General features: G+C 33.4%; 1 protein-coding gene across 2 annotated transcripts in view; it reads right to left on the reverse strand.

Annotated features, from left to right (window-relative positions):
• Window positions 1-24,297, reverse strand: part of ZBTB41 (zinc finger and BTB domain containing 41) — a 50,201-nt gene that overhangs the window by 16,781 nt on the left and 9,123 nt on the right. For both annotated transcript variants that reach the window (XM_074308669.1, XM_074308670.1), the window contains exons 3-6: window positions 18,664-18,871; window positions 17,463-17,532; window positions 9,001-9,148; window positions 5,067-5,196 (exon numbers count right to left, since the gene is read on the reverse strand). In XM_074308669.1, the coding sequence (XP_074164770.1) occupies window positions 5,067-5,196; window positions 9,001-9,148; window positions 17,463-17,532; window positions 18,664-18,871 (556 nt within the window). The remainder of the gene's footprint in view (window positions 1-5,066; window positions 5,197-9,000; window positions 9,149-17,462; window positions 17,533-18,663; window positions 18,872-24,297) is intronic.

Genomic DNA, 24,297 nt, shown 5'->3' on the forward strand with positions numbered 1-24,297 from the left:
CATTACCAAAGGCTAGTTTATAGATACATTTAATTGAAGTAGTTATTCTAAGATTTGGGAGATTACAGCTAAAGATGTACCAACAAACAGAAATGGCTGTTTCAGGTCCTACTTGGTACATCATTGCGAAGACCTGGTACTAGGTAGAACTCATCCTTCCTTTTTTATTAAGAAAAGATTAAGACAATAAAGAAAGGAAGGAATTCTTCAAATTCAACTCAGGAACAATGGCAACTAGGTTACTCTACAATTCTATAAGCCCCAACTCTATTTTTAGATATTGTGATCTTTTTTTCTCTTTTTTTCCTTATTTAACAATTCTGTAAGTGTGTACTGAAGTATGCTGATAAATGTTTAACAATGAGCTATGAAAAACAACACACTTTTTTACTTAATCTTCATTATTAACATCTGCTTCACTACTTTCTTAAATACAATCAACAAAACAATTAATTAAATTCACACTGAAAATGTAACAATCTGCATTCTAAATCCTATATGAGGAGTTGGCTCTGGCACACTCCTGCACCCAGGGATGAAATTCTCCTATGTCAAAAATGGCTTGAATATGAGTGAATATCAAATTAAATTGTTCTGGACAGGCTTCATCCTAAAACTGCAAAATATATTCCAATATTATGTTTTTTTCCACATAAGTCAATAAGCATTTAATAAGCATTTTGGCCAAGTACAAGAAAATCATCACCTGTTATGAATGAGTAATTTCTTCCAGCCAAAGCAACTCATGAAAACCATCCAAGAAATATACCCTGATGGAGTCAAAATTAATATCAATAAAAAGCAGATGTCTGAAGTACCAAACTGGAGGAATTAGTATCAGCTAAAAACTGCTCTGTAATTCAAAGGCTGAAGTATTCATATATTTTAGACTTTGATGTGCAAAGTAGAAAAGCCAATAGTGAAGGAGAAAACAAGGAAGAAAAGTTCTGCTCTTTTCCTGTTCTCCTTCCAAAGGCATAGAAAGTACTTGAGGAATGGCTGAGATGTAATGATTTCTGGTGAGGCGTGGGGCAAAGGTCAGGTGAATGCTGAGAAAAAATACTTAACAAAAACAGAGATATTTGGGCCTTTCTAAAATTACAGCTTGAATTTCCAGAATTATAGTGTACTGACCAGTTTGTTTTGTATCTACAGTTATTATATTACTTAATAGGAGGTAACTAGGTGGCTCAGTGGATAGAGAGCTGGACCTGGAAATCAGAAAGACTTGAGTTCAAATCTAGGCTCAGATATTTACTAACTATATTACCTTGGGTGAGGTACTTAAGCTCTGTGAGGTTAATCCACTGGAGAAGGAAACCACCTGAGTATTCTTCCCATGAAAATCTATGGATAGTATGGTCCATGGGGACCACAAAGAGTCAGACGTAACTGAATGACTGAACAACATTCATTAATGCAATCATTAGTACCACCTTTATCCAGAATAATTAAAGAAAGATTTTCCTTAATCTAAAGGATCAAGGAACCAATTACAAAATCTCAACGTTCCAAGAGTCTCCAGATGCCACCTAGTCCTACCTATACTTGAATAGGAGATATTCCATAATATGCTGACAAGGGCTAATCAACTATTGCTTAAATACCTAAAATAAGAAGGAATCCACTTCTGCCCTGGGGGGCTGGTCAACATTTAGACAGCTCTTTTAGTGTTTCTTTATTCTGAGGTAAAATCTATCCCCCAGCTAATTCCCTATACCTATTTTAATGAGGCCAATGACAAATATAATCCTCCAAAATGACAGTTCTTCTAATCAATGCAGATGTTCCATTTTCCTCTCACTATCTCAAAAAATGTCCCAAAGAAATGTAATATTCTCCACAATAAACATCTCCAACTCCTTCAATTTTCCAATGACATTATTTTGAGATCCTTCAACATCATGATCAGACTCTAGATTATCAATAGCTTTCCTAAAATAATGAAGGCAATACATTACATTTGACTAGTGTAAATTACAGTACTTAGTCCTACAAATCATATTATTCGTAATGAAACCTAATGCTGCAGCAACACCTATCAGCTCTTTTTGAACCTTTAGTCTGCTAAAGTCCCAGTTCTTTTTCAAATGATGGATGTCTCCCCAAAGACCAAAAAAGTCCTCCTTTAGTTTAAAAAAAAAAATCACTCATCTAAATGTTTATCCTTATTAAATTCATTCTTATTCAAATCTGTAGATTATTTTAACTTGTCAAAATCTTTCTAGATCCTATCCCAATTCCCTGTGTTCTGTATCAAATGAAATTTTATAACCATGCTGTTTAGGCCTTTATGCAAGGAATTGTTTAAAAAAAAAAAAAAAATCTTAAAACAGCATAATGACCAAAACAGATCAAGGAAACTCCACCAAAGAACCTTTTTCATAATAATAAATTCATTACTTTTTTGATACCACTGTTCAGTGAGCAACTGATCTTTTAAAGAAACAATAATTCATTCATAACAGACTCATAGGAAAAGGGGAAGAGGAAAAAAGACAGAGGAGAAAATGGAATGGAGAGAATAACAAAAGAAAGGGAGGAGAGGCACAGAGACAAAATGAACAAACAAAAATGTGAAGTCAAAACATAACAGAAAGAAAAGTATGCAAATATCAAAATGCCAAAGAAAGAACTATAGTCAAAGAGAAAGGGCATCACTAAGTTTAATTAAAACAGCAAAATAATTTAATAAATTCAATTTACACATAAGACAGTATAAATTCTTCTCATCATTACCTACTTCAATAATTATTCTACTATAGAATATGTGGTCTATATAGAAATGATTTATCAACAATTCTGAAAATTTTTAAATTTCTGATCAACAATTTTTATTGGCCCAGAACTGTGAAGCTCCCTCTATCAATCACCACACTATTATTTCTTGGGCAGCTAGGTAGTGACAGAGTACAGAGAGCACGAGGCCCGGAATCAGCAAGACCTGAGTTCAACTATGGCCTCATACCCTTATTATTATTATGTATGAAGTCAGTCAATTAATCTGTTTATCTTAGTTTATTGATAAGAGGGGGATAATAAAAGCACCTACCTCACAGGATTGTGAAAAGGATCAAATACGATCATATTTCTAAACTGTTTAGTATAGTGCTTGGCACATAGTAGGCATTACATAAAATTATCTGTTATCATCATTATTACTGCCACTTAAATTATAAACTTTGGCAACAGTCTTTTCATTGGCCAGGGCTTTTTCTACTCCATCAAAACAAATTTCAATTAATATATGTAAACAATACAGTCATTATTAGTGAACTAAGAAAAAAAATTGTGGAGTAAGGATTAAACAGTCCAGTTTACAATATCAGTGTTATTCTTGATCACAATGAGTAATCAATGAATAAATATTTCTTCTTATATTTAATCATTTAATCACAAAGTTTCCAGGAATTTTACCCACCCATAAAACCATTTAAGTGATCTAGAGCAAAGCTTCTTAAACTTTTTCCACTTGTAACCCCTTTTCACTAGAAAAATTTTTGTGCATTCCCAGGTACAGAAGAAAGTTCTTTTAAAAAATAGGTATACAAATCAAATATGTACTGATAATAAATCATAATTTCATGACCTCCACATTTAATTATGTTGCAATCCACAGCTTAACAAGATTTGATACAGGGCAAATGTTTCTAGGAAGCCACTTCTGCCACTCCACATAGCAATTCAGTTACTATTGCAATAAGTGTTACTGTTTATAGATTGTCTAAGACAAGCCGTACCTCCTAAGAGAAATTACAGTAGGATTGAAATTGTGCCACCAGATGGTGCTGTTAAAGAAGGCATAACTACTAGAATGGAGACAAGGATGTAACTCTAGGTCATAGAAAAGTTGCAAATCAAATCGTACTATTGAGGTAATCCAATGTTTTTCTTTGGAATTTTTTCCCCTCACCTATAAAATGAAGAATGAACTAGATCATCTCCAAATTCCCTTTCAACTCTAAAGCCTAGGATCCATCCTAAGATGCTTTTATCACTGATAACAAATTCAGATTCATTTAAACTTTCACTTTTGAGTGTTCACTGACTAACAATACAGCAGGCACTCTGGAATTAAAAGATCTGGGTTTAATTCCCACCCCTGACACTACCTGTGACATTGAACAAGTCTCTTAACTTCTGTAGGCCTCAGTTTCCTCATCTGTCAAATAAGGGGATTGGACTAGATGACTTCTGAGGAACCTTTCCAGTTGTAGATCTATGATCTTGTGGTCCTAATAATAAATAGAAAATCTGATTTAAAAAAAAAGTCCTGAAATTGCACTTCCATGTGGAATAGTGATTATATTTGCTCTATCCATAGGGCAATATAAGGAGTTTGAGCTTACTGAGAAAATGGATTCAGGTTCAAACAAGAAAAATTTTACTAACAATAAGAACAGTCCAAAAGTGGAATGAAATTCTATCAAAAATAAAATGTTTTCAGACAAAAAATGAATAAATCCGGAGCTAATCACGGAATCTGAGTTGGAAAGGACCTCCAAAGTCTAGTCCAACTCATACCTAAATAAGAGTCCCTTTTTATAACATATCTAAGTCACCATCCATCTTTTCCTTAAAGACACTTAGAAAAAGTATAATGCTTTGTATATATTAAGTACTAAATAAGTGTCTTCCCTCCCCCACTCATTCATCCAGTAATGGGGAACCTGTTACCTCCTGAAGTTACAAATTCCACTTTTAGAGGCCCTTTTGTTATTTTTTTTCCTTCCATCAAATCCAAATTTGCTTTTGAAATTTCCAAATGCTGCTGTTAGACCTGCCTTCTGTGAAAAAGAGAACTTATGTCCCTCTTCTACATTATACTCCCTCCAATACTGAACTAGTCATCATATATCCCATTATCTGCTCTCCTCTACATTGAACAATACCAGTTCTTTCAACCAATGCTCATGACATAATCTTGACTCTTTACCATTCTGCTCAACATCCTACAAAGGTTTTCCAGCTGATCATTATTTGTCATTTTTTCAAATAACCATTAACAGTATTTTTCTGATTATCATAATATCAATTTGAGGGGAAGTCTCTGGATAACATCTCACCTTTCTCTTACTGATTTTCCACATATAAAACAAGTCCATTTTCTCTTTCCACCATGAGTACATTCTATATGTCGTTTCAAATTTCCAGTGTCATTGAATTGGCGACCACAGATATCACATGGAAATGGACCTAAAATAAAAAGAGAAAGGAAAATGTTATTTATTCAAGTAAAGTAAAAGGATTCTAAAGCAGGTGAACCTTTGTATAAGGGAAGGGAAAAGGGAGAATGGAGAGCTGGAATAAAATACATAAAAAATTTTAAGTCCTTTGTTAACAGAAATAAATTTAATGTTTTCAAAGAATGCTGGTAATTTAAATCATTGCTCTGGCTTTAAGTAAAAAAAAAATAAAAAATAAAAAATCTTATTTTTTTAAAAAATTTAATTTCAATTTTTAAAATATTTAAGTTTATTTTTGTTGGAAAAATGTCTAATGACTTAATTTTAACATATTTTGGTAAATTATTAAGAGACTACATACTGTCAAGGCACTTACTATATAAGTATAGGAAATATAGTAAACAACAAAATAATACACAAATTAGAAGCTTATTCTGAAGTTATTTCCAATGACTTTTTAAAAAAATTTTTATTTAACCTTTTTTTTTTTTTTTTTAAATTTCAAGTTCCAAATTCTCTTTCCCTCTTCTCTGAGATGGCAAGCAATTTGGTATAATTATACATGTGCAATTATGCAAAACATATTTCCATATTAGTTGTGTTGTGAAAGAAAATGCAGACCAAAAAAAAAAAAAAAAAAACCCAACAAAAAATTAAGTGAAAAACAGTTTGTTTCCCTCTGACTTGATATTCTCAGTTCTTTCTCTGGAAGTGGATAGCATTTTTCATCATGAGTCCTTTGGAACTGTCCTAGATCATTGTATTACTGAGAATAGATAAGTCATTCACATATATATTACCATATATTACCATTTCTGTACACAATATTATTCTTGTTCTGCTTTCTTTACTTTGCATTAGTTCAAAGACCAGGTTTTCCTGAAAACATTCTTCAATACATTTCTTATAGCACAATAGTATTCTATTACCTTCATACACCACAATTTGTTAGCCATTCTCCAACTGATGGACATCCCCTCAATTTCCAATTCTTTGCCACCACAAAAAAAAGAGTAGAAAAAATATATTTCTAAAAATAGGCCTTTTTCCCTTTTCTTCTTCTGTCTTTGGGATACAGACCTAAGTAGATCAAAGAATATATGTACAGTTTTACAGCCCTCTGTTCATAGTTATAAACTGCTCTCTTGGATCAGCTCACAACTTAACAGTGCATTAATGTCCAAATTTTCCCACATTCCTTCTAACATTTATCATTTTCCTTCTCTATCATTATCACCTACTTTAAAACACACACAAACACAAAAACATACAAACAAAAGCTTCTTATAATATAGATACAGTTTAGCAAAACAAATGTCCAAAAAATTACTTTTTTTCCCCTGCTAAATCCATTTCATGATCCCCTTTAAATGTATGGTTTCTTCTGCTTGTGACTGATTCTCATTTCAATCTGCATCATGCTGTTGCCAAGTTCAAATGAGTTATTTTCAAAGCACTTAGCATAGTTCATACTAATACTGGTACATAATAGGCATTATGTTATTCACTCCTGCTTTTTCCTCTTCTCTCTTCCCTTTTGAATAAGAATATTTCTTCAACAAACTGTGTTCTACACTCCTTTGCCCAATTAACATGAAAATGAAGTTCAAAAAACACTTTTCTCCACTCTTCACTTTTACATAGGTTTCTACTTCCATTTTCCAGTTTCCTCTCTCTATTCTTCCCTAGGGGATCTTTTTTTCCTTCTCTGTTCTTTTAAGATTTCAATACAAAATAACTACCAGGCTTTTCATGTTATTTGACTGCCTATGAACCTTGACAACAAGAGTTTCTGAGAAGACACTTTTGTCACCACACCCTCCATTAAAATGCAAATAATGCAAACTTCATCCTTATGTGATTCCTTTTTCATTTGTGTTTTTTATGCATTTTTAAAAGTCTAAATCTTTTTGAATTTTTGAAATATCATAGTCCATGCTCTCTCCTTTTTTCAAAGTGACATCTGTTAAATCTTGTCTGATACTAACTATATAGCTTCATTCAAAACTCATCGTTCTGATAGCTTGCAGTACATTTTTTTTTTTAAACCTAGATGCTATTGATTTTGGCTATGACATTCTTGGGGATATTTCATTGGAATGTTTCTTTTAGATGATGAATGAATTCTATTTTCATTTTTCTCTCCTGGTCTAATATATCGAGGCTGTTTTCATATTTCTTAAAATACAATACACAGCTTCATTTTTTGGTCTTAATTTTTGAGGAGTTCAACAATTCTTAATCTACTTTCTGGATAGCTAGGTGACAGAGTGATAGAATTCTGAAGTAGAGCCAGAAAGAACTGAATTCAAAACCAGCCTCAGACAGTTAGCTGTGTGATGGTGGGAGAGCTCCTTAACCCTGTTTGTCTTAATCTCATCTTCAAAATGATCAAGAAAAGGAAATAGCAAATTGCTCTAGTAGCTTTGCCAAGAAAACCACAAATTGGACATGACTAATAGAATTGAACAAGGTCTTCTATATTAACTGTTTTTGATGAACAATATCCTAACTTTTTTCGAAAACTTTTGACTTTGTTTTAATATTTCACTCTCTTTCTCTAAAAAAACTCACTAATTTTCTAAATCCTTCCTCTAACATTCTCATTTCATTTATAATATTTTTAACTTTAAAAAAAAAAAAAAAAAACTTCATTTCTCACAGGAATTATAATTGACCTTTTGGCCAACTTTTTTTTTTTTTTTTAAGACCCTTTGCTTCTATGTGTTTTGAAGTTATAATCTTCTGGATTTAAGCCCTAGGCCATAACAGCTCTTTATCTTTTTTTTTTTTTTTTTTTTTTTTTTAACTCATTAACCCGACCTTACTTACCAGATTTGAGATTTCATGGTAGGGTCAGGCCCTACAGCTAATAATGAGACTATGTTTTCTTTACATAATCCTAATGAATCTTATCTAGAGTCCTGCTTTTACTTTCTCTGGATACTGAATGTTCTGTACTCTTCAAAAAATCAAAGGAAGCTCAAATATGAGGTCTTCTGCAGAATGATCAATAGACTGCATTTCTGGGCTTTCCAGGATCCAATTTAGATCTAGACAACATAAATTCACACTTGCTGTTGGGTTAAGTTCTGGTCAAGAGTTGCTGGCTAAAGTCTCATCAAGTACAGTGGAAGACGATACTCTGAGAATGAAAGAGCTGCTGCTTACCTGTTAGGAAATGGCTGAACAAGTTACTATATATGATTGTGATGGAATACTATTGTGCTTTAAGAAATGATAAGCAGGATGCTTTCAAAAAAAAAAAAACTAGGGGAAAACATGAACTCATGCAAAGTGAAATGAATATAAATAGGAGAACAATGCAAACAATAACAGCAATATTGTATGATGATAAACTGTAAATACCTTAGTTATTTCAGTAATACAGTGATCCAATATAATTCTGGAAGACTTTTGATAAAAAATGTTATCCCTCTCCAGAGAAAGAACTGATGGGAGTCAGAACGCAGATCAAAGCATATCTCTTTAGTTTCTTTATTATTTATTTTTTTAGTCTGTTTTCTTTACAGCATATAGCTATATGTTTTGCATCACTACATAAGTATAACCTATGTCAAATTACTTACCTTCTCAATGGGGGGAGGGAAGGACAGACGAAGAATTTGGAACAAAATTGGGGGGGGGGGAGCTAAAATTGTTTGTATATGAAATTGGGGTAAATATAAAATACTAAACTTTTATAAAAGAAAAATGTTTAAATAAAATATATTTTATTCTAGTTATCAAGGGAGTAGTGGCTCATGTAATAGCTTCCGCTAACATCACTGGTTATTAACAATGATTTACATACCTAGGTGAAACTTTTCTTGGTGTTTTAACCGTGCAAATCGTGACTTGAAATGTTCTTCACAATAGGTGCACTTAAAAGGTTTGTCTTGAGAATGAAGAATCATATGTTCCTCCAAGTGTGGTCTTCGAGTAAATGACTTCTTACAAATCTAAAAAGTACATTTTCAAATAAAATAGTCTAGTATCAAAATTAAATAATAATGAAAACAAGTCATTATGTAAGCAAAATAATTTTTTTCAGTCAAGTTCCTAGGGAAAAGATTTTGAAAGACAAAGTACAGCACAAAAGAATAACTTTTACATGATTAGGGAATGGACCTGTACTTACATTGCAAGAGAAAACTTCACAGAGTAAGAAAATTCTCTCTATTAAAGAAGACTGATACTCTGTCAATACCTTATAGAGAGTAGCCTAGAATACTAAGGAGTGTTTTTCACAGGATCAAACAGCCAATCTGCATCAGAAATAGGACTTGAAGACATTTGAGGCCAGCTTTCTATCCAATATATCATGTTGCCTTCCATTAAAATGATAAAAAATTTTAAAATCACTACAACGGATTAAGTGCAAAATGAATTATTACCTAACTGACTCCAGGCCCAATATGCTATGCACTGTATATCTGGCTTCTTCTTTTACCATGTTGAATATGAAAGGATAGAGAGTACCTTTTACTTTAGTTTGCACTAAGGTGCTCAGTACAGAACTTGGCATATAAAAGGTATTTAATGCTTACTGATTATTTAAGAAAGGAACCACTAACAAAACCACAATATAACTTTTAAACTGCTGTTTAAACTTGTTTTTTAAACAAATATTTATCATTATTTTTTAAATTCTTAAAATGTGAAAGTCAAATTTTTAAGCAATTAAAAGAATTGCTTATAGAAAGTAAGATTGATCTTGCTTATAGAAAGTAAGAATTACAAAAAGTAATTAATAAGTAACTCTTATTTCCAGGAAAAAGTTCACCCACCACTCTGCACATGACTATTGCTGCATTCTAGTGCTGAACAAAAAAAGACAGCTTTAGTCTCCAAGTTATTAGAAGCAAATTCCAATTCAATATCAAGCCCATCATTTCCATTTAGATTTAAGCCATGCTACATATTCATTCATTCAACAAATAATTGCATACTACATGCTAAAGAATATATAGTTAGCCTCAAAACTACCAAGGGCTGGATTCAATTCCCACATCAGATAACAGTAAGGCTAAATAGGATGGAGAAAACATATAAATCTGCACCTGAAGGTACCCTATATTGAAATTACAGGCTTATTTACTCTCTCCTTCTCCCATTGTGCAAGATACTATAATTGATGTTAATCTTATTTCCAGGAAAAAGTTCACCCACCACAAAGTCTGCACATGACTATTGCTGCATTCTAGTGCTGAACAAAAAAAGACAGCTTTAGTCTCCAAGTTATTAGAAGCAAATTCCAATTCAATATCAAGCCCATCATTTCCATTTAGATTTAAGCCATGCTACATATTCATTCATTCAACAAATATTTGCATACTACATGCTAAAGAATATATAGTTAGCCTCAAAACTACCAAGGGCTGGATTCAATTCCCACATCAGATAACAGTAAGGCTAAATAGGATGGAGAAAACATATAAATCTGCACCTGAAGGTACCCTATATTGAAATTACAGGCTTACTCTCTCCTTCTCCCATTGTGCAAGATACTATAATCGATGTTAAAAGAGATAAAAACATAAAATAAGTAATACAAAAAAAGGCTAAAGGGGGAGTCAACATGTAAACAACTACATCCAAACAAACTACAAAGAAGATTAATTAGAGATGATTAACAGACAGAAAGCACTGGAATTGATAACTGGGAAAGAAGTCTTATAGATTGTGGGATTTTGAAGACACTAGGAAGGCCAGGCAGTATAGAATTCTAGGTACTGAGAAATAATCAGTGAAAATGAACAAGTGGGAAAATAGTGTCTTGTCTGAGTAAGCAAAAAGGAAGCCTATTGTCACTGCATCACAAAAAAAAGGAAGAAAAATATAAGAGGAAAAAGGCAGTTATGAGGGTTTTGGGATGTCAAGCAAGGAATTTTATATTTGATCCAGGAAAAAAAGGGAGTTCTAGAGTTTATTAAGTACAGAAGTGAAATGATAGGCTTTAAGAAGGTCACTTTGACAGCCAAGTGAAGCATAGACTAGGGTAGGGAGAGACTTATGGCATGCCCACTGCAGGACATTGCAATTTGGAGTGTAAGATAGTAGCAGTGTCAGGGAAGAAGGGGGCTTACATGAAAAAAGATCAGCTATAAAGATCAGCAGGACTAAGCAATGGACAGTAAAGAAAGTGAGAGATTATGAGAAATCAAGAAGAAACCAAGTTTGCAAGTCTATATGAATGGGATGATGATGTAATAGGAAAATGTGAAAGAAGAGAGGATTTGAGAAGAAAAATAATGAATTTAGTCTTAGACATATGCTGAGGTTAAGATATCTGCAGTACTACCTGCATAGTCAAGACATAATAGGCAATTAGGCCATACATCAAAACTGGGAGTCAGAAGAGAGTAAGGCTAGAAAAGTAGATATAGGAATCATCAGTGCAGAGATGATAAGTGAATCTCTACAAATTGAAGACATCATTAAACAAAACAGCACAGAAGAGTGCCATGACTTGTTAATAGATAAGAGCAGTAAGGCATGAAGGAAAAGGCCAAAGAAAATAAGATTACATTTATTTCTAGTAAATTTCAAATCATACATATAAGAGGTTATAAATAGCCTTTAAAAATACAAGACAGAGGAATTATGTGTTCTACAATAGATTCATCTGAAAAAAAAATTAGTGCAACTACAATTTTATTATGAACAAGCAACAGGACAAGTCAGCCAAAAAAAATCTAAAGCTCTCACCCCCAACCAAAAATTAAACTCGAAATACAAAAATTAAAAGGAGAAATCAATAAAATTGAAAGTAAAAAAACTATTGAATTAATAAATAAAACCAAGAGTTGGTTTTATGAAAAAGCCAATAAAATAGATAAACCTTTGGTAAATTTGATCAAAAAAAAGAAAGAGGAAAATCAAATTGATAGTCTTACAAATGAAAAGGGGGATCTTTCCACCAATGAAGAGGAAATTAGAGAAATAATAAGGAGTTACTTCGCCCAACTTTATGCCAATAAATTTGATAACTTAAGTGAAATGGATGACTTTCTCCAAAAATATAGGCTCCCTAGATTAACAGAGGAGGAAATAAATTGCTTAAATAGTCCCATTTCAGAAAAAGAAATAGAACAAGCTATTAATCAACTCCCCAGGAAAAAATCCCCAGGGCCAGATGGATTCACATGTGAATTCTACCAAACATTTAAAGAACAATTAGCCCCAATGTTATATAAATTATTTGAAAAAATAGGGGATGAAGGAGTCCTACCAAACTCCTTTTATGACACAGACATGGTACTGATACCTAAACCTGGTAGATCGAAAACTGAGAAAGAAAATTATAGACCAATCTCCTTAATGAATATTGATGCTAAAATCTTAAATAAGATATTAGCAAAAAGACTTCAGAAAATCATCTCCAAGATAATACATTATGATCAAGTAGGATTTATTCCAGGAATGCAGGGCTGGTTTAATATTAGGAAAACTATTAATATAATTGACCATATTAATAATCAAATTAATAAGAACCATATGATCATCTCAATAGATGCAGAAAAAGCATTCGACAAAATCCAACATCCATTCCTACTAAAAACTCTTGAGAGTATAGGAATAAATGGATTATTCCTTAGAATAATCAGGAGTATATATTTAAGACCGTCAGTAAGCATAATATGCAATAGAAATAAACTGCAACCTTTCCCAGTAAGATCAGGAGTGAAACAAGGTTGCCCACTATCACCATTACTATTCAATATAGTACTAGAAACGCTAGCCTCGGCAATAAGAGCCGAGAAAGAGATTCAAGGAATTAGAGTAGGAAATGAGGAAATTAAACTATCACTTTTTGCAGATGACATGATGGTATACTTAGAGAACCCCAAAGACTCTGCTAAAAAGCTACTAGAAATAATTCAAAATTTCAGCAAAGTGGCAGGATACAAAATAAATCCACATAAATCCTCGGCATTTTTATATATCACTAACAAAATGCAACAGCAAGAGATACAAAGAGAAATTCCATTCCAAACAAATGTTGAGAGTATAAAATATTTGGGAATCCATCTACCAAAGAAAAGTCAGGAATTATATGAGAAAAATTACAAAACACTTGCCACAAAAATAAAATCAGATTTAAATAATTGGAAAGACATTCAGTGCTCTTGGATAGGCCGAGCGAATATAATAAAGATGACAATACTCCCCAAACTAATCTATTTATTTAGTGCTATACCAATCAGACTCCCAAGAAACTATTTTAATGACCTAGAAAAAATAACAACAAAATTCATATGGAAGAATAAAAGGTCAAGAATTGCAAGGGAACTAATGAAAAAAAACTCAGAGGAAGGTGGTCTAAGTGTACCTGATCTAAAGCTATATTATATAGCAGCAGTCACCAAAACCATTTGGTATTAGCTACGAAATAGACCGGTAGATCAGTGGAACAGATTAGATACAAAGGACAAAAAAGGGTACATCTATAGCAATCTAATCTTTGACAAACCCAAAGATTCCAACATTAGGGATAAAAATTCATTATTCGGAAAAAACTGTTGGGAAAACTGGAAATTAGTATGGCAGAAATTAGATATGGATCCACACTTAACACCATATACCAAGATAAGATCAAAATGGGTCCGTGATTTAGGCATAAAGAGGGAGATAATAAATAGATTAGAGGAACAGAGGATAATCTACCTCTCAGACTTGTGGAGGAGGAAGGAATTTATGACCAGAGGAGAACTAGAGATCATTATTGATCACAAAATAGAAGATTTTGATTACATCAAACTAAAAAGTTTCTGTACAAATAATACTAATGCAAACAAGATTAGAAGGGAAGTAACAAATTGGGAAAATATTTTTAAAAACAAAGGTTCTGACAAAGGTCTCATTTCCAAAATATATAGAGAACTGACCATAATTTATAAGAAACCGAACCATTCTCCAATTGATAAATGGTCAAAGGATATGAACAGACAATTCTCAGAGGAAGAAATTGAAACTATATCCACTCACATGAAAGAGTGTTCCAAATCACTACTGATCAGAGAAATGCAAATTAAGACCACTCTGAGATACCACTACACACCAGGAACAAATAATGACAAATGTTGGAGGGGATGTGGGGAAATTGGGACACTAATACATTGCTGGTGGAGTTGTGAAAGAATCCAGCCATTCTGGAGAGCAATCTGGAATTATGCCCAAAAAGTTATCAAACTGTGCATACCCTTTGACCCAGCAGCGCTACTAATGGGATTATATCCCAAAGAAATACTAAAGAGCGGAAAGAGACATATATGTGCCAAAATGTTTGTGGCAGCTCTTTTTGTTGTAGCTAGAAACTGGAAGATGAATGGATGTCCATCAGTTGGAGAATGGTTGGGTAAATTGTGGTATATGAAGGTTATGGAATATTATTGCTCGGTAAGAAATGACCAGCAGGAGGAATATAGAGAGGCCTGGAGAGACTTAAATCAACTGATGCTGAGTGAAATGAGCAGAACCAGAAGATCACTGTACACTTCAACAACAATACTGTATGAGGATGTATTCTGATGGAAGTGGAAATCTTCAACATAAAGAAGATCCAACTCACTTCCAGTTGATCAATGATGGACAGAGGTAGCTACACCCAGAGAAGAAACACTGGGAGGGGAATGAAAATTGTTAGCACTAATATCTGTCTGCCCAGGTTGCATATACCTTCGGATTCTAATGTTTATTGTGCAACAAGAAAATGATATTCGCACACATGTATTGTACCTAGACTATATTGTAACACATGTAAAATGTATGGTATTGCCTGTCGTCGGGGGGAGGGAATAGAGGGAGGGGGGGTAATTTGGAAAAATGAATACAAGGGATAATATTATAAAATATATATATATATATATATATATATATATATATATAATAAAAAAAAATCTGAATAAATGCAAACATTATACTAAAAAAAAAAAAAAAAAAAAATCTAAAGCTCTCTTAGGCTGCATTAAATCAATCATATTTCCCTAAAAAAACATTTCAGCTATATTCTGCCATGACTGGATCCCATCTACAGTTCTGTGTCCAAATGTGCCACTGTAAGCTGGATAGTTATGAGAGTACGACAGGTCAACCAGGCTAGTGAATGTACTCATGCCATGTGAAAACTGACTAAAGTAACAGGGGATGTTCAGTAAGAAGACTAGAGGTAGTATTACGACAGCCACCTCCAAGAAACAAAAAGACAGTCAGATAAATGAGAGTTCAGATTTATTCAATATGGTTCTCCAAAAGGCAGAATGAGGAATAATTTGAATAAAGAATAAAGAGACAGATTTAAGATTGCTCAAAATGTAATGATCATTTTAGAATAGAGTTTTAAGTTTTGCCTGATTGTCCAATTTTACTTTTAAAAATTATTATTATAACTTTTTATTGACAGAACACATGCACAGGTAATTTTTTTATATTATCCCTTGCACTCACTTCTGTCCAATTTTACTTTTAAGTAAATGCTGGATGACCATTATTTAACTGTACTGCTTGTGACAAGGAGGTGGCATTAAAATACTGGACCCAAAAGCATGAAAACTTACAATTTTGCTTTAGACATTACTAGCTTCATGACTCTGGACAAACTATTTAACCTCTGTATCTCAGTTTCTTCATCTGTAAAATAGAATAATAATATCTATTTCACAGAATAGGGAGGATTAAATGAGAAAAAACAAAGGCTTTGCAAAGCTTAAAGTACTATATAAATATTAGTTATTACTACTAACTAGCATTTATATAGCACTTTTAAGCTTTACAAAGCAATTTATTATTATTATCATTATATTACAATTATTATTATAAAAATTGGGGACTCTGTGATTCTTCAGGACTGCTGGACTTGAAGAAAGGAATACCTCTTCTACCTCATACTTTTACTAGCCTTGGACAACTCCTTTACAGGTTAAACTGAAAGCTAATACAATTATGAATCTTTTTCCTTACCCATAAGATGGGGGAAAAGGAACCAAGTGTTTCACAATATGATTTAAAGAATACAATGGGTTAATGTATGAAAATCATTTTGCAAACATTAAGGCAGCATGTTTATTTCAGTTATAATTATTATTCACGTGAGGAATCCAAGACCTAAAAAAGAAGTCAAGTAATCAATGAAGTGCTGCTTCTACAATCCATCACTAAATACTCCTGATGTGTACTTCCTAAATGCTTTATGACTACCTACTACGGTACTGGAAAAGAAAATATAAATTGTAATAGGTATCTAGATCATATCCTACTGTCTCTTGAACTGCGGCCACCCTGACGCAGGCTGGTCCTCATCATCCCATACCTGGACTACTGCAGTATCTTGGTGCTTCATCTCCCCAGATGACTTCCACTTTGTTCAATCCTCCACTCAGTTGTCAAAAGGTTGTTTCTAATACCTCATTCAAAAAATTTCAATGACTCTCAATCACCACCAGGATCAAAAACAAAATCCTCTTTGACATTCTAAGTAGTTCATAATTTGTCCTGCCTCCTCCACCTTTCTACTCTGATTTTATGACACTGCCTTTCTTGCTATCGTGCATTTTCACTGCCTGTCCCTCATGCTTAAGATGCTATCCCTCCTCATCGCCTCGCCACCTCCTTCCTTTCCTGGCTTTTTTCAGGTTCCAGCAAAAATCCTACCCAATCCTCCTTAATTTTAATACCAAATTATTTCCAACTTTTCCTAAATAAAACTTGTCTGAAAATAGTTTTTTGCATCCATTTTCCCTGAGGACAGGGACTATCTTTTGCCTTTCATTGTATCCCCATTGCTTAACACAGTACTGGCATTTAATGTCTACAAATTGGTAAATATAATTACTTAGTGATTGAATAACTTTGCTATTATTTTGATAATATTAATGAACCACAAAATCACAATTTCAGCTTTTCAGTACTTCAATGAGTCTATCTGAGTGCTCCATTCCTTACTAAAAATCGCAATCTATACACACTATCCCCACACACAATCTGTGTAATTCTTGCCAATGTCCTTCCATAAGTTCTCCATGAAGAATCTAGCACACCAGTGGCCTTTGTCTGAGTCTCATCCTATTTTGTGTAACAATGGAGTACTCAGGCTTTCTATATCTGGCCACCAATTTTTCTAATTATACAGTATCTCAATGATATCCCTTATACGGTTTCTTACATATAGATGATCACTGAAAAAATACATCCCTCAATTCTCCATGGTGTTATCATGAGGAATTAGTACATACCATAGTTTTATTTTTTTAAAGAAATAAAAAATAAGCTCCTTACATCACATTTCCAACTTTCACTCTTAGTCTTCTTGATGGAAATAAATTCTTGTGCATTCTCTGGATGAAATCTATAATGGAAAAATAAGGATATTCTGGATAGGCCATATTCTTTACCAAAATTTGTAAAACATATGAATATACTTTAAAATCACAGGAAATCAAAGATTGATTCACCACTCATAATATGTGCATGTATTTGATAACATTTTAATGTAGTGGCACCTCATTTTATATTAGATATGTTCTAAGGGAGAACACACTTAAATTTTATAAAACTATTTTATAGGAACCAATGACCTTAAAAGAAAATGTGCTGTGAACAAACATTACTTTATGAGATACTTAGTCAATTTACCTTACTGTTCTCAAGATAATAATAATAATAATAATAATAATAACAATAATAATACAAACACATAAGTCACCATGAACGTGAATATAAAATAAACTCATTGAGATTTGGTACTATGGGGCAGCTAGTTGGTGTAGTGGATAGAGGATCAGGCCTGAAGTCAGGAGGATCTGAGTTCACCACAAGTCACTTAATCCCAACTGCCTAAGCAAAAAGGAGAGGGAGAGGGAGGGAAAGGGAGAGAGGGGGAGAAGATGGGGGGAAAGGAAGAGGGGAGAGAGGGGGAGGAGGGAGAAAAAGGAAAAGGGGAGGGGAGAGGGGTAAGAAAGGAGACGGGAAAGAAGGGGGGGGAAAGATAGAGTTGGAACTATTTAGTTTTCGTAATATTATTCAGAATGAAGTGGTGCAGTGGATAGTGTATCAGGCCTGGAGTCAGGAACACCTAAATTCAAATTTGACCTCAAGACACTAATTAACTGTGTGACCTTGGGCACGTCACTTTAATCTAAGTGTTTCAGTTTCCTCCTCTATAAAATAAGTTGAAAGAAGAAAATGACAAACCATTCTAGTATTTCAGCTAAGAAAAGCCCCCAAATAGGATCATGAAGAGTTAGATGGATACAACTGAACAAGCGCCTGACTCTAGGCCCAGAACCCTATCCACTGCAGCATCTAGCTGCCTCTTATAGTCACCTGGAAATATGTATTAGTAGCAGGATCTTGTGTGTACAAAGAAAACTCCTTATTCAAGAGAAATCAAAGATTCAGACTGCCCCCACACATACTTTTTTGTATACCCAGAAAAATATTACCATTTGGGGGGACAATAAATTAAGAAAATACTTGCCTTTTAACATGTTTAGCTAAAGTCTTCTTACTTGCATGAAGTTTATTACAATAAGGACATTTATGTTCTTTTTTATGGAATTCTGTTTCATTGCTGTGCTTCTTTCGGTGAACAGTTAGATTAGATTTTGTTGAATACCGCTGATGACAAATATCACATTCAAAGGGCTTCTCACCTGTGTGAACACGGGTGTGACTTTCATACTTTCCTATTAAAAAAAAAGGGGGGAGAGACTAGAATTCAGAAAATTTACTACATAAAATTTATTGAGATCCATCTTGATTTATAAATAAAAAAGTAACATATTCAAGGGAGAAACCTATGATTTCATTAGCAAGGAATTTCCTGGTGAATGCAGATGACAAAATACTTTCTAATCAATACAAGTCAATACCTTCTCTAACTTAAGTCTTAGAGAATTACTTATAGCCCAGCTTCTTAAACTGTAATTCACAACAATATGGCACTTTGTAACTGAATGTGAGAATCAAAAAATAATGATTATCTGTAAATATTTGATTTGAATAACTACCTCTTTTATAGACCTATATGTCCAGGTCATTCAAAAATTTCTCAGGCACAAAGGGGTTGTGAGTGAAGAAAGTTTAAGAACAATCTCAGATGTTAAGACAATCTCAAGATGTTAAATGTAATGCAAGTCTTCCTCACTGAGACTTTATTTAATCATACTTTACATTACACAGCCTTTTAAATCATATGACACTAAAAAAATAAATATCATCTTTACCTTTGGCAAACCTCAAATAATTAAAATTACACTTCTCCTTACACAACTATCCCTCCCACACACACAAACAAAAGCCTTCAAAGTAAAAAATGTTATTCAAATTCATTGACTTGTAAAACACTAAGGTTTAGGGGAAATTATGAATTGGCTAATAGTTCTTCCAAAGAATTCCTTGAAGTCAAACAAAAGATAAACTGTAAAATATAACAAGCAAATATAAGACTCTGGGAGGGGACAAGTAATTCTACAAGTTCTTCCATGAGTTAATTTGTACTTACTAAGCAATTTCTCCCCACCCTTGAATGGCAACTTCCTATTGCAACCTACCTTGAATTTTTTCAGTTCTCTAAACTTAGTACTCTAATTTAACCACCCTAGAAAAAAACTACATGCTCAGACTACTTGAATTCATGAAACCCCCAACCTTATACAAAGTCATTCAACTCCTCATCCTCAAACCTCTTTTTAATCCCCTCTAATTGTAAAATGATCTGTTCTCAAAAAAATTACCTACATTCTCAAGCTTTTCGACCTGATCACTTCATTTTCAGCATAGCTACATTTCCCTTGAAAACATGATGCTACTTGCAACTCCCTTCAACACAAGCCACACACACTCTCCAACTCACAAGACCAGGAAAAGAGATGGATATGCTCCTTATTCCCTAATGTTACTTCCAAGATATTTCTCTGGTAATATCTATTCCCTCCCCCAACATTTTTTCCTTAAGTTCAGTCTAACAATACTTATTGCTAATTATGACTTTAAGTCCTTTGTTAGCACATCTCATTCCTTACCTCATCAGCAATTTCATTTCACTCAGATGATTGAGATTATGGCATGTGAACTAAGTATTTTTCCTTCATTTGCAGAAATATGTCTTTATTATTACTACTACCTCTTTTTCTCTGATCATAAAAGATGTCTCTAAATTTCACCGAAACTAATTCCTTGATAAATAGTCTACAATCTATTCCATATTTATCCTCTAGGATTTTGCTCTAGAAAAAATACTGACTTTCTCATCCAACTTCAGCCACTGCTTCTCCATTTACCTAAAAACCAGCTCAGGTCTTCCTAATGCTTAAATTAACTTAATACTGCAATATCATCCTAGCTATCTCACCCTAGTCATGTGAGAGAAAAAGGCACGAACTGGATGGGGGGAGGGGAGAAGGGTAAGACAAGAGGGGCAGTGCTCAATCAGTTTAGAAAGTCAAGTGGGGTTGGTCCTCTCCTTATGAAAAGATCCTAACAACTGATCAGTATATCCTTCTCCAAGTACAGAATGCAGAGAACAATTTACAATCTATCATACAATTTTTTGCTTAGCTGTGTTTTGGTTTTTCTGATAGGGAAGGATGAAGATAAAGGGGTAAGGAACAGAATAGCAGAAAAAGAAAGCGAAAAGAAAGGAAACACTGAATAATCTTTTTGTTTTAATATAGAGAACAGAAGAAAGGCAAGACAGCTCTGAAAACTATAGATTTATGTTCTTAAAAAAAAAAAAATTAGCAACCTGGACATTAGTGAGAATTGAGAGGTTGGGTATGCAATTCTTTTTTCCTGTTCATTCCCATGTATTTGGAAATGACCAATTTATATAGTCTTGGCATTCAGAATTTTAAAATAAAAATGTTCAAAAAGGAAAAAAGTTAAGCAAAAATAATCAAATAGATTTGAAAGTAATAAAAGAAAGCTTTCACAAAGCAGAAAGTATATTGGACATAGGGTCACAAGTCATGAGATTTAGTGCCAGATCTGGACAAGTTATTTAGTTCTCAGCTTATCTTCAAAACAGTAATAGTATCTATATTTTCTTCCTCACAAAGCATTGAGAGATGTCACGTATTATGCTGTTATGGGCCAGAATTCTGAACTTGAAACAAGGATTCTTACAAGGTACTAAGTGGAATTGATGAAACAATGGTTATCTAGTTTAGCATGGTGCTTAATAGTTCTCTAAGTTCAGTATGATTGATTTAATCTTACAACAAATAATGGTTTCCTAGTGATATAATGACTGGTTTATACTCAGTATAGAACATATAAGCCAAGTCTTGGAGCCAAGGAGAGAGATTCATTTTCACCTTCAGTCAGGCTCCTGGTGGCTTGAGAGATTGAGAGAGAGCGTGGATTCAGAGCTAGAGAAGACAAGTGGACTGGAAGCTAAAGCGCAAGCCCTTGGACTCAGATTCATTCATCCCATCTCACACTACCTTGGTGGTAGGCTCTCCTCCTGCATTTTTCCATTGAGAACAAAGTTGCTATTCAGAAAGCTACCCAGCCCCAGGAAGAATAAAGAATATGAACTATAATACCTGGCTATTCTTGTGGTCATTACTCTGCTGAAATCAAGGCTGCTCAGAGACCTCCAGAAAACAAACTAAGAACATTACATTATGCAAATGTGAATTAATATTATTAATATTAAGTTATCTAGAACAAAATTTAAGGAAGGTTGAAATAAGAAAGGGAAAGGAAAAAAAGAGGGATGGATGTTGAGTTGTATTGAATGGTTTCATTCTCATTTGAATATCATTTGAACTCACCCCATTTCCTAGAAGATCAAAAAACCTGACGTAGCCTTTCCAAGTAAGAATCTGGCATAGGACAAGAAAAAAAGCTAAAAGAAAAATTATATCTATAATTTGTTTTTACATCATTACTCAAAAGAATAAAAACTATAATTTTTGACAGGAATTCAACACCATAAACTCAATTCAACTAGAAATTTCTTTTACATTTTTTAAAACAAAAACATATTAAAAATGGTAAACTGCATTAACTTTCCCCCAGTAGCTACAATTCATAATATTTTTCAACTCCTGCTAAAAACAAATGAAAAAAATAGTCATTTCTCAGGCCAAGATCAATTCTGTCTGAAAGCTTAATACCACAACTAATGATTTCAATAAATATTTATTGTACACATCCAAAAAATAACATTGCATAAAGATACACAAATACATAGAAACATTTCATTTACCAACATCTATATTGTCTAGCATACACATAAATATTTTATGTATCATACATAGATGCACGCACATTCATAAATAACCCCTTGTGGAGAGGGATTATCTTCAGTTTTGCTTATATTTGTATCCCCAATTATAGCAAAAGTGCCTGGAATATTATAAGTACTTGCTTAAAAAAATGCTTACTATATGTATATACAATCAGAAACCGAACTGGAAATACTTATTCAAACCAGGGAATATTTTATTTTTAACTAAAACATGGAAATCTTCATAACATTCCTTAAACAACCCTGAGATTTTACCTCAATCCTTGCAAACTGGCAAAAATGACAGAAACAGCAAAAGTCAATGTTGTGAGGGATTGGGGAATGACTGGGACATTAGTAAAGCTAAGGAAATTTAAAAAAACAAAACCAAACAGTGAAGTGGGCTGAGACCAGGACAGATTTGGTTGGCACCCAAAACTTATTGTGCCTGGAAGCTGGATAATGTCATGGTGAAGGAAATTGAGAAAAATAAAGAGTGGTCAAACACGCAAGAGGAAATCCAGAAAGTAACAGTGTCACAGCAATACAAAAAGGAAGAAATATTTGACAAAAGTAAAAATCTGCAGAAAGGCCCAATAAGATTACTAAATTTAGCAGTTAAAAGAGCACTAATAATCCTTAGCAGAACAATCAAAATAGAATGGTAGGACAAAAAGCCAGAAGGCAAAGAAGAAAACAAGTGGGTATGGAAGCAGAACCAGGAAATACAAACAAATAATTTAGTGAGGAAAAGATATAGCACAGTTAGTAAAGGAAAAAGCAACAGAAAATGATCAACCATTTAATTAACCATGCTCTGAAAGAAAATTCTATTTAGAAAAAGCTTGGACCACTTGACCTGTAAAAGTCCTGCCAACTTTGAAAAAAAACCAAACTGTTATATTCCTTCTTCTACATTTCAAAACATTTCCTTACATTTTTTAGCCCATGCTCTTCCTTCTTCAGTCTCAAATGTCTAACCCAATACCCCATTATTTCCTTTGTGATCTTGCTCTATCAATCATTCTCTACTAGCTTTCCCCCTCCACTTACCAAAGGTCATGAGCACATGAGCATATCATTGCAAAATTTCTTTAAAAACAAAAACAAAAGTTATACTTATACCACTATTTTGTCACCATATACTTACATATATTCCCTAATTCCTTTATACCACTCCTTCACTTCCTTCAAATCTAGCTTCAGTTCCTAAATCTATGAAATTGCTCTCTCTCGGAGGTTATTATAATAGCCAAGTCAATCAATGGCCTTTTTTCCAAAGTATCTGAAATACATTCCCAGTATCACATCCCTTGGTATTTTCTTTTATCTTCAGATTTTGTAACACTGCCCTCTCCTTCTCCAGTAACTACATCAATTCCTTTTTGGCCTCTATCAGCAACCTCCTAACCCCAAAAGTTAGTTTCTGAACCCATAAAGTGAGTCTCTGACCTTCTCTTTCTAAACTTTCTCTCTTCAAAGTCTATATTATTTTCAGTTTTTTACAGATGACTCAAATATTTATCATTAAAGTTTATGTAGGTGGAGATAAGGATTAAGTCCATATTTCACAGAATCTTGCAATTGGAGTCTCAAAGGTCTTTAGTCCAATTTATACCTAAATAAGAATCCTCTCTATCACAAACCCAACAGAGTGGTATTAGGCAGCCTTTACATGAGACCTCTACTGAGTGAAAACTTGATACTTCATTCAAATCTGTATAATTCTAATTGGGAATAAGATTTTCCTTACATCAAGTCTAAATTCAGTTCTCCATAATTACACATAGCTACTAATTGAAACATCTGGAGCCAAATAAAACAAATTTAATCCATTTTTTTTTTCCACTTCAGAATCCATTAAATGTTTGAAAA

The sequence above is a fragment of the Sminthopsis crassicaudata genome, chromosome 4, assembly GCF_048593235.1.
Source record: "Sminthopsis crassicaudata isolate SCR6 chromosome 4, ASM4859323v1, whole genome shotgun sequence".
Lineage (NCBI taxonomy): Eukaryota > Metazoa > Chordata > Mammalia > Dasyuromorphia > Dasyuridae > Sminthopsis > Sminthopsis crassicaudata.